The 16,839-nt window shown below is 31.8% G+C and overlaps 1 protein-coding gene across 1 annotated transcript; it reads right to left on the reverse strand.

The window, feature by feature from the left end:
- Positions 1-1,976: 1,976 nt before the first annotated feature.
- Positions 1,977-3,758, reverse strand: LOC111914969 (acetylserotonin O-methyltransferase). The gene is made up of 2 exons (XM_023910676.3): positions 2,957-3,758; positions 1,977-2,385 (listed from the first exon to the last, which is right to left on the reverse strand). Exons 1-2 carry the CDS (start codon positions 3,719-3,721, stop codon positions 2,089-2,091), a joined length of 1,062 nt encoding a protein of 353 aa, XP_023766444.1. The 5' UTR covers positions 3,722-3,758; the 3' UTR covers positions 1,977-2,088.
- Positions 3,759-16,839: the final 13,081 nt, after the last annotated feature.

The raw sequence follows: 16,839 nt of genomic DNA on the forward strand, positions 1-16,839 counted from the left end.
ACAACTATTTTTTACCAAACACAATTAGGGTTTTTATTTACCATTGTTTTTGTTTAACATATTTATATTAGAAATTATAGTTATCATTTTCCTAATTTTTAATTTCTACAGTTTTCATTTAACATTGTTTTAAATTAGAATTTTCATTTACCAACGTTTATTACAATAAACATGCTCGCTTTTGCTTAAAGAATGAACAATTACACCATACATGTTAGTGAAAAATAAGACTCCTATAATTATACATAATAATTTATATAGCCAAACGAATCATACACATAATAATTTATATAATCAATAATAATATATATTTAAATATTAAGATATACTAGTATTAAATTGAAGTAATAAGAGTTGAAAGTAATTTTTCAAAACAAAAAAGGATATAAAATGAAAATAAGTTTTAACTAGAAGAGGTAAAGATGTAAAAACGTATTTAATAAAATTATTGTCTCGATCAAATAAATCAAAAGTAAAAATGGGAGAATTATGATAATATGTATTACCTCCGTCCCAAATTAATTGTTCACATTTGATTTTTAAAATTTTAATTTTTCAACTTTGACTTTAAATATTTTTGTTTTTTGATAGATAATACATGATGCAAAATATATAAATGTATTGTATTTTAATTTTTTTTTATTGTTATAAGTTTTATCAAGTAATATATAACACAAATAAAAATATTTAAAGTCAAAGTTGAAGAAAAAAGAATTCAAAAATCAAATATAGACAATTAATATTGGAGGTTATTTAACCTAAGTCAAAATGGTATTGACCTTTAAAATGGTTTTTATCTTAAAATCAGGTGTGTTTAACCAATTTTTATGACATATTTTAGAAAAGATACGATCTTTTCGAAAATCTTGTTAGATCCCCTTGTTCATAAAAATAGAAAAAATATAAAGGCAATTTATTTTATTGGTTACAATTGTTCTTTGTTCTATTTTCTTGTTAGTTCTTTTATTAATAAAATTATACAAATCAAAGAAAATAGTAGGGGCCAAGGGGGATTGCTTACAATATAAACATTCCGATTTACCGTTAATTAAACCATATAAAACATCTTATAATAATGAAAATGATGCATATAACTTTTTACATGTCAGAAAAGCTTATTTTCCTTTATATAAAATAAAGATATTGTGGATAAAGTTGTATATCATCAAAAGTAATTTACAATATAAAAGATAGCAAATCATAAGTGATGCATTATTACAGATTTTAAAAACGATGTAATTAGCTTTTCAAAAGTTATTAGACATTTTATAATATTAAAAACGACCAACTCTTTGAACGTTATTGGATATAATTAAGCATTTTATAATACTGCAGTCTGCCAGTCTGCATGGAGGGGCGGACGCACCCTTTATAATGTGGGGCCACGTGTCCCAGATGCCAATTCAATTACCTATATTATGTATTATAAAAATGGGCTAAAAACATTATTATAATGTTTGCCCTCAATCTTTGAAAACATCCGTTTTTATAATTTGATCTCATCCTCTATTTTTTTCACCCAACTCGATGTGGGATGGTTCGTTGGTAACCAAACAGAAACATATTTCTTATTTTTTCTTTCTCTTTGTTTTATAACTTTTAACTAACTTATAAATAATTTCCCACTTTAATCTCAGGTTGCTCATTTACATATGATAAGTTATTATTTGTGGTTATATTAAATCGTTAATCAATTATCAACCCCATATGCCTCGATTGGTATTTTTATAAATTAGTTATTTTACGTACTTAGTTACCAATCAATATATATATCAAAAAACTTTAGCAATATAGTTACGAAACCTAACCGTAAAAAACAAAACCGGGCCAACATAACCGATATCCAAACTAAATAAATGGTCCAAAACCCCGAAAACCCGACTAGTTATTTTGACCATCTTATCGGACCAGTCATATAGATGTCACAAGTGTCCCCAACAAAAAAAAAAAAATCATAAATACACGATGTCTACATGTATTAGAAAACAAGTTACACTTTTATTGGAAAACAAAACATCATTACAAACATCAAAACCAAAGAGGTCATTCTCAAATAAAAACTATTTACGAAGATTAAAAGACCGAGGTTCATGGATAAACTTCAATAACAGATTGATAAGTTCTAATGTGTTTTATAGTGTAACGAGTGAATCCAGCCTCAGTAAACACGTAAGACCATTCTTTTAAAGTTCGTTCTTTCCCGGTGCTTGTATGAGCCATCATCACCATGTCAAGCATCAATACCACGTCTTCAAAGTCATGGTTTTCTTCAAGTCCAACAATTGACTCTACAATGATCACCTTTCCTGTATCTTGAGGAATAGCCTCTCGACATTTTCTTAGTATGTCGATGCATTCATGGTCTCCCCAGTCATGGAGTACTTTCTACAATATATATATATTCAAACATGATCAATGGGGAACAAGTTAAATCTTTCTAAAGGCTCTACAAATCATAATGAACCCCGCCACTCAACCAAGGTGGCCCACGATAAGAGTGGGCATCTATCCAGCCCACCTCATATACCAAAATTAGTTAAAAAATATCCAAAAGGATCTTTGTAAATTGCACTTAAAAATTTTCTGATTTGAGGGTGTTTGAAAGTTTGATTAAGTATTAATGATAGTGTTTTCTCATTAAGGCACGTTATTTCTAGATTAAAGTATGTGAGAATCAAATCTATAAACTAACTTCTAATGTTTAATTCAGAGTGACCACTCGTCACTTTGATGATGGCTATCCATGATTTGGGGTGAATGGTATATTAATTCATTCAATAAATAAGAACTCTTACTTTCCATTAGTCCATATATATGTGTATTTATATTCGTTTTTTTATTTATATTTGTTTATCACTTGGAAAATTTTGTACAACCACCTTTCCATTTTACTATATTCATCAGCAATCACTAAATAGGTATGTTTTACTAAAAGACTTCAAATAAATTCACTAACCATTAGATAAGTAGCATCAGTTTTTGGAATATGATCAAACATGTTACCTCCAACATGTTCTACACCTCTACATACGGGAGCCACCGACACTACATGAGGCAAATCGAAATTAATCCCTTTGATCCATGGACAAGCCTCAACAATCAATCGTAGAGCCGTTCCATCACCACCACCAACATCCACCACCGTCTTCAGCCCCTCAAACACCTCCGGACAACCCTCAATCACCGCCCCGACCGCCACCCGAGCATCACAAGCCATTGCATCATCAATAAGCTTACTATGTCCAGGATTCGCTGCTGCGAATTTCCATACATCATCCCCATGCGCTGCCCCAAAAGGCAAGTTTTTGTTGCTCAAAACCCTAGCACTTAGCTTCTGCCATGGTGCTAACATCACCGGACTGCTCTCTAAAAGCACAAAATCGGCCATACTATGCTTTCCACGCCTAGTTAGAAGCCGGGACAAAGATGTTTGAGCATATCCTAGGGATGTTTCTGATATGGGTTTTTCTTGAAATATCTTATACTGGATTAAGAACCTCATGATCCTATACAGTGAGGATGATGAACACCCGAGCTCCGATGCAAGTTCAGCAAGTGGCATTGGGGTTTCTTGTTTTTCGAGGATATCGGGTATACCGAGCTCAATGGCGCACTTAGCCACAGCCATTGGAGTGAAACCAAAAACATATTTCCAGATTTCTCTTGCGGCTGCTTCTTCTTCTTTGGAATCAACTTTCTCCATGTTAATTTCTGCAGACATATTTAATCTTAAATTGAATGCATAAATGTGAGGATGATCAAGGTCCCTTTAAATAACAATAAATCTTGCATGGTGGGATTTATGTTCAATTATTTATTCAGGAGTTTTTTATTTTTAAATTGAATAGTTTAACGTTAGGTGTGTTTGTTTTTTTTATTTTTAAATTGAATACTTTAATGTCATTAATAAAATTCATTTCTTCTCAACCGCCTTACCAAACTAATGGCCCATTAACACAAAGGCACACATATACATCCGGTTAATACTCGCATACCAAGAGTTGAAATATTAATCAATACACTACAAGAATAAACACCTATGGGGACGAGTTTTATAGGGACGACATTAGTCGTCGCTATAAGTCTTTCTATAGGGACGACATATCGTCGCTATAGAGTTGACCATTTTTTATTGACTTTTTAAGATATATGGACGATTTGTTGTCTCAACATGTTAAGCAAGCGGGAAAAATAAGGGATTGGCGTGTTCTTTAGAGATCTATAGGGACGACTTGTCGTCCCCATAGCTTTCTATGCCCAAAAAAATATATATTTTTAATCTATTTAGCTGGAAAATAAAAAACGATGTTGTTTGTGGGTATAGGGACGATCGATCGACCCCATAGGGTTATATTCTTAGGATCCCATTGCGTTTGGTCGTCTCCGGTCTCCGGTCTCGGATTTCTCTTGGAGCTTGGGTGCTCATCGAATAGCTTGTCTGAGGATCCGTCTTCCCCCTTTCACTAACCGTAACGCCTCCATCTCTATTTCTCGTTCATTCAAGGCTTAGAACTCAAGCAAATCTCTATATTTCTGTGTTGAAGCTCGTGCCCATCTCTATATTTCTGTGTTTTTTTGTTCCTTCGTCTCCATCCTTAACTCGTGATTTTTTATGATTTCACAGTTGCTCTCTTAGTTGCTGTCTTAGGATGCGATTTGCTCCCACATTTCTAGTTCCCCAGCTTATTAAAAGGTATTTTGTTTTAGCATTGATAATCATAATTGCTTACTCATGTACAGTATTCACATATTTACTTTAATTGTTATTTACAAATTAGTTCAATTGTTGAAATCCTTTGTTTTTCTCATATCTTGTTGAGAATTTCTTATGTTTGCTTAAGAAAATCCATTAATCAGTGTGTTTAGTGAATATCTGGCAGGGGCAGCAGCAATTAGGGCAACAACAATTAGGGTAGTCTGAATAGGTACAACAACAACAATAACTCCAGTTGCAGCTTTTGGAACCCATCAATAACATTGGAAATCTCGGGTAGTTTTCTTGTTGCTTTTGTTCTCTACGCTTTTTGTGTTTTATCATATATATCATTATGCATATGAAATATCCTTATGGTGTTTGGATGTTTTTGTAAATGTCTAAATGATGGTTTATATATTGTTGGAATTGATACTTTTTAATCAGACATGATAATTAACACACTACGTCTCCAATCTTTATAAATCATGTTAAAGAGTAAAGATTAATCTACTGGCTTTATTTTTGTCAAGAAATACTGTTAGTTTTGGTCTTCCTTTCCTCAAGGCTTTGCATTACCTTTGATAATGCTGCTAAGTTGTTAGTTTTTTGAATATATAATCCGCTAATACAATCATATATGATATATGACATGTCATGTTAAGTGATTTTCCTTATTATATGGTCTATTAGGTTCATCATTATTGATTTAAATCTGCTTATTAAAGGCCTAGATAACGTTGTGTTCACAGATAAAGCTGAATTTTATCAAGAAAAAAATTATATTTTGTGACATGATATTGGGAAAATAAATAATATATAATAGCATCCAAGAAATGATAGGGATCAAAATTGTAGTTATTTAAAAGATAAAGGGTATATTGTATTTTGTAAATTGTATACCTTAGCAATACTTATAGTGTGCTACTCCATTGCCTTATGTATAGTAGCTCTATCATGTTCCCTCATGCTGTCATTTTGATGTTCATATAAAGGTTTTCAAAACATCTTATTTTTTACTTCTTTATTTAATAAAAATACTTGGGTTTTTTTTAATATTGTACTACCTATTAAATTCCTCAATGCAACATAGTCCACCATTAACTAAAACAAGGGCCCCAGCTTCTAGCATCCATTCACCTACAAGTTCCTTGGATTGAATTATAGAGCATTCCATTCCATCAGGTAAAACAAACAACTTTTTTTTCAATTCTTGTGGAATCAGGGATTCCGTTCCAATTCCATCCTACCAAAAAAAACAAGTCTCACCTCCATCTTTGACTACTGTAACAGTCAATCCATCACTAGTGCTTCCCAATCCAGTAGTAATAAAGGGAAAATTCCCTTTATAAAGTCTCACTTTGGCCATTTAAGTTGCACTGTTTCTCCATTTTTGCTTGCGAGTTATAGAACTTCCTCTTGCATGGGTCTTGATTTATATCGTCCCTGATATTCATTGAAACTATATTTTTTTTTAATTTAATTTTCTCCGTGTTTGGAAATAAAAAAAGTTATGGGTTTCATGGAAGAGATGACATATGTTTTCTTTTGTACATCAACTCTGTTCTATAAGTTCCTCAAGTACAATCATTACTCCATTATTAATAATAACACAAACTACATATCCATTATTAATAATAACACAATTTCTGAAATTTGATTCTTTCTCTGTAATTCTTTCTTGTTATGTCACCATCTTTCTTGATCTTTGAAGTTAGTGTCAAATAATACTCTTCTTACCTACTTAATTTCATAGTTTTATCCAAAATTGTGCTTATGTTTTCTATTCCTTTTGGGTATAATCAAAAGTTGTGATTTTTAGTGTTAATCTTCATTTACGTTACTTCATTCCCTTTGAACCTTCTAATTTGTCCATTGCTTCAAGTTTCAATGGTTTGTGTGCCTAAAAGATTACATAATCTGAAGTTTTGGCTTTACTTTTAGAATTTATACATGAACACCATTTTATAATAAGTTCTCATTCATGAAGGTGTTATTTATTATAACTATGTAATTGTTTGTTGGCATTAATTATCAATCCATGCTATCGTTTTTCATGCCCCATTTTTCAAATCTACTTCATTCATATGTAAAATATCTAACATTACTTGACGCCCATTAAACTTCACTTCAAATGCTACATTGTACCTCTAACTTTTAAAGCAGACTTCATATCTCCAATCTTGCAATAAGCATTAATCAATGTGTTTGGTGAATATCAGGTAGGGGCACCAACAATTAGGGCAGTCTGAACAGGTACAACAACAACAACTCCAGTTGCAGCGTTTGGAAATATCAGGTAGTTTTTTTCTTGCTTCTGTTCTTCTCTACTGTTTTTGTGCTTTATCATATGAAATATCCTTATGGTGTTTGGATGTTTTTGTAAATGTCTAAATGATGCTTTATATATTGTTGGAATTAATACTTTTTAATCAGACATGATAATTAACACACTACGTCTCCAATCTTTATAAATCATGTTAAAGAGTAAAGATTAATCTACTGCCTTTTTTGTCAAGAAATACTGTTAGTTTTGGTCTTCCTTTCATCAAATTCACATAGGAGTGAACCCTATTCCCAAAAACGGTTTAAGGAAGTAAGTTTTTTTAGTATTATTTAAGGATTTATTAACAATTATATAGGTGAATCTATAGAGACGACATGGCATACCTATAGTCGTCTCTATAAATGCATCAACCACTATGAAACACTGTTGCTATAGGGTGACTGTTGCTCACTATGTATCCATCTATGGAGACGACAAGTTGCTTTTATAGATTAATCTATAGAGACGACGCGTCGTCCCTATAGCTTTATCAAAGGAGACCAGTAAACTTATAACGACAAATCAGAATACGGCAGCATATCATCACCAAAGGCTACCAGTTGCGATGAGTTTTTTTAGTGACGACAATACATATCTATTGCGACAGGGCTATAGAGACGAAGGCTATAGGGACGACATATCGCCCCAGAAACCTATAGGGACGATTTTATGAACCTATAGAGATGGCAATTGTCGTCCCTATAGGTCTCGTTTGTTGTAGTGATATATGTTTTTTTAAATATAACAATGATATTGTTGTTAACTACGATATAATAATTTTATACTAAGTTGATATGAATATTGATTATTTTGAATTATATGATAAGGTAAAAATCTATTAAAACTATATAATTTCAATCGTTCCAATGACTTTTACCCACGGAACATTAATGAACAAAATTAAATATAATATATGTTTTAATGTTATTTATAGTTGTTATTATTAATTAATTTTAAAAAAATAGTTATTCACTTAACATTTTAATTTATGTCATTGTAATTACATAAAACATAAAACAAAGTTTTTTTAAAAGGTAAAAATATAATTTATATATATATATATATATATATATATATATATATATATATATATATATATATATTGTTTTTTTAACTATTTAAGTTACTTATTTGAAAACTCTTAATGATTATTAAAATAGTTTTATAAATGTTTTAGTTAATTTGAAATTATAATTTAGGTTTTGCATTTAACACTAGAATTTATAACTTTTACCTATTTACAAAATAATCTTTGGATTTTTAAGTTTAATTGAAATTTCAATTTAAGTTAACATTTTAACATTATATTTAAATTAACAATTTAAATATTTTATTCAAACCATTCAAAAATTATAACATTAAAATGATCATGATTCACATAGAAAAACAGGTCAATACTAATAAATTAGATATAATATATTAAAAGTTAAATATATAATTTTATAAGTAGAAATAAAATATATTACTTTAATATTAAGGTTTGGTTAATTTAAGATTATAATTTAGGATTTGCATTTATTTAACTTTATTAACTAATTTGTAATTATTATTAGAAAGAAATTGAAAAGTCATAGGAGTTGTTTCAAATGCATGTGGTCCATGGACAACCCTAAACAATCACCCATAGAGTCATTTCATCACCATTAGGACCAATTCAAACCGATTTGAGGCTCCAAGAAAATTTTAAAAAATTAGAGCCTTAAGAGTAATTTTCTAAAGTAAAGCAGAGTGGAACCTCCGGATAAATTTTATTAATTAAAAAAATAATAATACAAAAGTAGGGTAGAAATAGCCCAACTATTGAAGTGAAAGGCCCCAAAGATAGGATCGGGAGCCAAACAATATCACAACTAAGAAAACAATTTTTTTTATATTTACGGGCTTTTTTAGAAGCAAAGTCATTAATAATAATATCAATATCAATATGGTCCGACATATCTTTCTCGATGCATAACATGGCCAAACCATTTGGTTTTTATTGTGACATTGATGATCTCAAATAGTTTTTTTTATATAACTTCAATTTTGAATTTTTTTTTTCTACTATGCTATAGTAACATGTAGAGTTCATAAGATTCGATAGACAATGAAAACATTTGGAAAACAATCTTCTTCTTTAACAAACTCTAATATTTCAAATGCATATATAAACACATTTAGTAAAGTAATCTCCAACACTTTGAGTTCCAAAACAAATAATTTAAATCCACATCATAAGTTAATTTGAGAAATGAGTTTGCAAAATTAGTACAAAATTTCTTAAGCTCAATTTTATCTAACGACTTCATTTTTTTTGAATCATACAAAAAACAAAAAAATTAAAAATTAAAATTCGTTAATTTTTAGATATACTTTCTAATAAAGAAATTTTCTTATAAACAATAATAAAATACTCAATTATAAAGTATTTTGTAGACAAAATGTAATTCATCTTCATTATTAGTTTCATTAGATTTTCTTTTTATAATACTTCGAAGTCTTATTGGAAAAGTATGATCAAAATGCATATCAAATGCAATGGCTTTAGCATTATCTATAATAACTACAAATCCTTCGTTTCTATATTTCTTAAAAAAATGTTATTATACTTTTTAGTTGATTAATTGTGGCATCAATACTAATAATTTGTGTTTGCAACTTTTTAGTAACAATGTTAGTATATAACAAATAAAATATCATATCAAATGGTCATACCAATTAAAAATTCTAAATTTTCGATAGCACTAACTAATTATTTATGCTTTACTTTTGATTTTGCTTCGTCACACAATTTACATAATGTTATCAATGCTACACTTAGTTGAGGAGCTTGATACCTAATAACTTTTATACTTTTAATTATACTCTCCTAATATGTATTGCATAATAATTTATAGTTAAATTTGGAACATTATCTAGTAATATTTTTTGTTTTTTAGGAGAACTAAAATTATACAAATATGCATTGTAAAATTCCAAAAAATAAACTTGAACACAAGAATGAGCTATATGACTAACTGTAAGGTTAAGATTATGAAAAACACACAACATATATGCTTTTGGATTGATTTTCAAGTATTTATTTTTGAACCCCCTTGATATTTACGTTTCATGTTAGAATCATATCCTAACCTTATCAACATAAATCATCAATATCAAGATGTAATGAGTTTAATGCATCTAATAACTCATTCAAAAGTCGTAAATCAGAATTATCATCTAACTTCAAAAATTCCAAAAAGTATTCATCAATTTTTACTTTATTACTAAACATGTTCACACATCGAATAACTAGAGTCATTTGTTCTTGATAGCTAACATCAGGGGACAATCAAGAATCATAGAAAAATATTTTGTTTATTTAATAATATTGAGTATATATTGTTAGCTATAATACAAATTAGTTCATTTTGAATTCATAGACCTAGATAATGATTATGAGTTTTTTGATTTTCTATATGTCTAACATTTTATTGCATTATATTATTATATTTTTTTCGTCATTTGAATCATTCCTAAAAAAATTACTATTATTGTCTAGATTAAACTTTTGGTTAGGCCCTCCAAAAACTAAATTATATTTGGACAAATATTTGACAACACCAATGATTCTTATGAAAACTTGTCTCCAACATTTCTTTCTTTTATAATTTTTTGTTGCGAATGTTTACTTATCAATCATTTCATTATTATCCAATTGTTTTTTTAGGTCATTCGAAGAACATGTACAAATAAGATTTGAACACTACGTTCATGTTCGTCAAATGTATTGAAAATGTGTTTCCAGTTGTTAAATTCATCATTTTCTAAATTCTTATTATTATTCTTATTATTATTATTATTATTATTATTATATGAAATAGTAAATATCAGAAAGAGCATACAAAAAATAAGAAAACACATGATTATGTATATTCGTGTTCTTCTTTTTAGAGTTGAACTTTTAAGGCTCCAACAACAATTAGTCAACAATATTACTTCAAAATTCAAGAACAATAGAACATATATCATAAATCAGATTTATCAAAATCAAAAAGTTACAGTAGGAATCTAAGAATTTTAGAAACTTCAAGAATCGGAATTGTTGATCTTCCAGTAATGTTGAATCAGAAATGGTTTTCCCGAATTTACTTTTTTAGGAAATCGTTTCCTCATATCAGTAGAAAGTGAAATTGTCTTTCAGAAAAAGAAAATTGAAAATCGTTTTTCCAACAGATAGTTGCTTTTAAGTAGAAATCGTATTCGAAAATCTTTTTTTTTTCAGACACATTCCTTAGAATTGATAGAAAGTAGAAATTGTTTTTATTTTTTTTCCCTGGTAGATAGTTTTTCTAATTTGTTTTTTAGATATCAGAATCAAGAACGTCTTCAGTTTACTACTGAGAAATGGAAATCGTAATGAAGTATGTTTTAAGAAATTTGATTGGGAGTTTCAATTTAAGAACCGAAGCAAATGAGAAATTCATATAGCGTGTTGTAATGTTGGTTACCGTAGGAGATTTTGATTTGCCACTACTTGCTACCACCTAATACCAAACTTTTAGTAGATACGTTAAAATGGGCCCTAAAATTTTAGAGGCAATGAGTAAGCTTACCATGTATATCAATAATTAAGCTTACCATGTGACCAGGATTCAGAGCTGCGAATTTCCATGCATCATTTGTAGGATATTATAGGGTTTGTGGTAGAGATCTGGATACCAACTTGGATCATGAGAACACTTTTTGAACTAATATTTCTACCTTATGCCTGGGTTGCAAGAAATTCAGCCTAGGATAATCCAAGTGGAAACTCATGATTCTAGGCACATAAACTTTAAGCCAATTTGCTAGAAAGATTCTGTGAGAGTTTTAAGAAAACGAGAGCTAATTTTCGGATCTCACTTCACAACAGGAAGGGTCGTTTTTATAATAAACGAAATTTGGGTTTCATTAGGGTTGGGCCGTCATTTGTTGCTTTGGAAGCAAGTCAGGGTAATCCAGATTAATGAGGACTTCGGGTTACCAAAACTAACGAGTTTCGTTAGTTTTACCATAATTACCCTCAAGAATCTGAATATTCCATTATGTTCCCATATGTAAAATTCAGTGAGGTTTTGGTGCGTTGCCCCAAACCCCGCGGGACCCCAGCCAGGGGCTCTGCCCCTTGGACTTTGCTAGGGGCGCTGCCCATAGACCCTGCCAAAGGGGCGTCGCCCCTTTGGAAACCCGGGACCCAGGGGCGTTGCACCCCGGACCCCCGACTTGACATCAGACCGACTTCTAATTCAATCTTATACATGCGTGCACTGCGCACCAACCCGTACATATATTTAGAGTACAAATTAAGATGCCCCTTAGCTCACATGTTAGTACCAGTTACATAAAATGACATGGTGACAGTAAAATCACCAACAATCCTCCACCATTTTCGTCGGTACCAAAAATCAACATGTCATCTACATATAAGCAAATGATCACTCCTGCTCTAGTAGCATCATCAATCTACTATTAACACATTTGTCACATTGGTTTGTCTTGAAACCAAAAGACAAAATAAACTCATCAAATTTTTGATGCCATTGTTTAGGTGTTTGTTTCAGCCCACACAAAGATTTGACAAGTTTACAAACCATATGCTCTTTACCGGGCATAATGAAATCTTCTGGTTATTTCATGTAAACTTCCTCATTAAGATCACCATTTAAAAAGGATGTTTTTACATCCAGTTGGTGAATAACCAGATTGTGGATACTTGCCAAGGCAATCAACAATCTAATAGTAGAAATACATGCCACTGGAGCATATGTATCAAAATAGTCAATCCCGAGTTTTTGTCTAAAACATTGAATAAGTAACTGGGATTTGAACTTGTCAATAGTCCCATTAACATTCATTTTCTTTTTAAAAATTCATTTACAACCAAGTGGTTTAGAACCTGGAGGCAAATCGGACAACACTCATGTGTTGTTCTCCAGAATTGATGACATTTCATCATCAATTGCTTCCTTCCAAAAAGCACTATCACGAGACTATAAGTCTTAGGATCATATTCAATACTATAGCAATATGAGTATTCAAGATTAATTTCATCCCTTGAACCTTCCACCAAATACAGTTGGAAGTCGGATATGAAATTTTTTGCAATTTGGCCTCTTTTGCTTCTATGAAGTTCTTGTGGTTCTTGTACGTTACCACCATCTTGACTCTCTTAATTTTGCTCTTTATTAGCACTAAAATTCAGTTCCTTAGGCCTTTGAATTGATGAAAACCACATCTCATCAAAATTGCATCTCGTGATTCGATAACAGTGTTAATCGAAATCGAACCATTAGGTTCTATTACATAAAACCTATATGCCTTGCAATGTTCAACATATCCAATGAATATAAAATCAATTTCATATTCTCCCAAAATTTTCTTTTTGGGCTCGGTGCGTTTTACAACTGTCCGACATCCCCAAACCCGAAAATAACTTAGATTCGACTTTTTCTTGAACCAAAGTTCACATGGGATTATTTTGTTCCTTTTATTTGGAACCCTATTTAATAAATAGCAGACCGTTAAGATGGCCTCTCCCCAGAAACCTTCACTCAATCCCGAGTATGATAACATCGAGTTTACCATTTCCTTTGAAACTCGATTTTTGCTTTCAGCAATATCATTCTGTTGGGGTGTGTAAGGTGTCGTGGTCTCATGAATGATACCGACTGATTGGAAGTATATGGAATCCATATATTCACCTCCTCTATCAGTCCTAAGACATTTAACCGGAATGCCCAACTGCAATTCCACCTTGGTTTTGTATATTTTGAGTTTATCTAAGGCTTCATCCTTAGAATGTAACAAATACACATACCAAAACTGAGTGCAATCATTAGTAAAAGTGACTACATAATTTTTGTTTCCCAAAGGAGTAGAGTGAAAGTCACATAGGTCACTGTGCACAAGTTCCAAAACAGCTGAATTTCTAGTGACATTAGGAAATGGCTGTTTTGTCACTTTTCTAAGCATGCATGTTTTACATTTATCATATGTCATATCAAAGGTTGGAATTAATCCGTCTTTGGACATCTCATGCATCCTTCTAAAGTTGACATGACCTAATCTTACATGTCAAAGCATAGATTTATCAACATTAGAAGCAGAAGATACAAAAGCAGAATTCTGAACAAGTAATAATTTGTCAACAATATTTAAACGAAACATTCTATTATTTAAATATCCAAATCCAATAAACATTCCACAAATAAACTTATCCGAAAAACATTAAATAACTTAATTGTCTTTCCCTAAGTAAATTCAAGACACACGACACCTAAACCACAAAATAAAAGAATCGTCTCCCATTTTCAGCACCTCCCATCTTCAAGCGAAGTTAATGTTTCAAACATCCATTTATCCTTTCATACAAGGTTCGTTGCTTCAGAGTCGATCCACCAAGCAACATCATCATCCTGCACATAGAATGATTCAGGAACAAATGAAACATAGTAAACATAATTCTGATTAGAATTATCAAAGTTAGTCAAAAATTGACCTCCTTTAACTTGGGTTGAAGACCCATTCAATTTCCTATTGGCTCCACTGTTTCTAGTACCATTGTTGCCTAAATTCACACGACAATCACGCTTGTAATGCCCAACTTGATTGCACCTCCAACAAACCAGATCCTTTCTCTTTTTGTTGGAGTTGCTTGGGACATGTTCTTGCTTACGTTTTCCATGTCCTTTGTGGTTTTGGTTCCTTGGTTTGTTTTCAACCATATGAACCGAGGGCTGTCCAGATTCAACTTTTCCTTTGGGTTTTTCAGATTTGTCACTTTCCTTCGCACGAAGAGATTCTTCAATACGAATGAGACTAGCAAGATGAACCAAAGACCGTTCCTCCCTTTCATGTTTCAAGTTGTGTTTGATGTATTTCCAGGATGGATGAAGTTTTTCAATGACGGTTGACACATTAATGGATTCATCTATATTCATATGGTATAGTTTAAATTGAACGTATATGCCAAGGAGTTCATTGTATTGTTCAGTAACAGACCTTGAATCGTCCATCTTATAATTGTTAAAGTCACTAACCAGAAACTTCTTGCTAGAAGCATCCTCGGTGATATATTTCAATTCAAGGGTGTCCCACAACTCCGTGGCACACAAGGCTACACTATGGATATCAAATAAAACATCAGACATACCGTTAAGAATGTGACCTTTGCCGATGTAGTCATCATTGTCCCATTTCTGTATCCTCCTTATCTCTTCAATTGTCTCAACAACACCTTCCTCAGGCTCTGCTGGTCTAGGAGTAGTCAGCACATATGTTGCCTTCAGAGTAGTCAACATGAAGTGCATCTTCTTCCACCGCCTTAAGTCAACACCTTCGAACTTCTCCGACCTTGCAAACTTAGTGGTTTATCTTGCGGATTGAATCACCCATCTCCAGGAACAGAAGATATAAGTTTGATTGTAGGATATTATAGGGTTCGTGGTGGAGATTTGGATACCAACTTGGATCGTGAGAACACTTTCCGAACTGATATTTCTACCCTATGCCTAGGTTGCAAGAAATTCAGCCTAGGGTAATGGAAGTGGACACTTACGATTTTAGGCACAAAAATCGTAAGCCAATTTGCTAGAAAGATTATGTGAGAGTTTTAAGAGAACAAGAGCTAATTTTTGGATCTCACTTCACAACAGGAAGATTTGTTTTTATAATAAACGAAATTAGGATTTCATTAAGGATGGGTTGTCATTAGTTGCTTTGGAAGCAAGTCAGGGTAATCCGGATTAATGATGATTTAGGGTTATAAAAACTAACGAGTTTCATTAGTTTTACCATAATCACCTCAAGAATCCGAATATTCCACTATGTTCTCATATGTAAAATTCGATGAGGTTTTGAGGCGCTGCCCCAAACCCCGCGGGACCCTAGCCAGGGGCTCTGCTCCTTGGACCCTGCTAGGGGCGTTGCCCCTAGACCCCGCCAAAGGGGCGCCGCCCCTGTGGAAACCCTGGACCCATGGGCGCTGCCCCCGGACCCCTGACTTGACGTCGAACCGGCTTCTAGTTTGATCTTATACATGCGTGCACTCCGCACCAACCCCTACATATATTAGAGTACTAATTAAGAAGCCCCTTAGCTCACATGTTATTTCCAATTACATAAAATGACATAGTGACACTAAAATCACCAACATCATCACCATCTGCTGCTTGAAAAATGAGTTGTCGCCGCCGAGACCCATAGCACTGCTTAGCTTGCCATTCGAGTGAAACTCAAAACATGTATCCATATTACTTTTGTGGCTATTTCTTCTTCCTTGGAATCAATTTTCTCTCAGTTAATTTGTGAAGATATTTTTTATGTTAAATTGAATCAATAAATGTGAGGATCGGAATCCTTTTAACAGCAAAAAATCATGCATGGTGAGATTCATTTAATTTCTGCCCATTGTTTACATATTTTCCGTAATTATATAATAACAAAGTAAAAATAAACGAGTTAAGTCGCTGGATATATTGGTATAGATAATGATATTAAACTTAAAATTATGTAAAACATAAACAAACATCTAATAAAGTAAGATACTGGTTAAAGTTTGATATGAATAATTCAAAAATAGAAATAGACATCCAGCAAAGTAAAATATTGGATAATGCTTTGATATCGTAAAAAAATAGTTTAGTAATATAGAGAGAGACAAAATTATCTGTTATGCATTATTACACATTTTTAAAACGATGCAATTAACTTTTTAGAATTTTTAAGAGATTTATTAAATTTGAAAACGATTTGAATAACTTTTTGAAGTTTGAACATGATTGAACATTATTGAGCATTTTATAATAGTGTAGTCTACATG

The sequence above is a fragment of the Lactuca sativa genome, chromosome 8, assembly GCF_002870075.4.
Source record: "Lactuca sativa cultivar Salinas chromosome 8, Lsat_Salinas_v11, whole genome shotgun sequence".
NCBI lineage: Eukaryota > Viridiplantae > Streptophyta > Magnoliopsida > Asterales > Asteraceae > Lactuca > Lactuca sativa.

Excerpts from the sequence above, each read along its gene's own strand:
- LOC111914969 (XM_023910676.3), bottom strand. The coding sequence starts at position 3,721 with ATGTCTGCAGAAATTAACATGGAGAAAGTTGATTCCAAAGAAGAAGAA. Across the intron at positions 2,386-2,956 it reads CTGATGCTACTTATCTAATG|AAAGTACTCCATGACTGGGG; the intron begins GTTAGTGAATTT and ends TATATATTGTAG.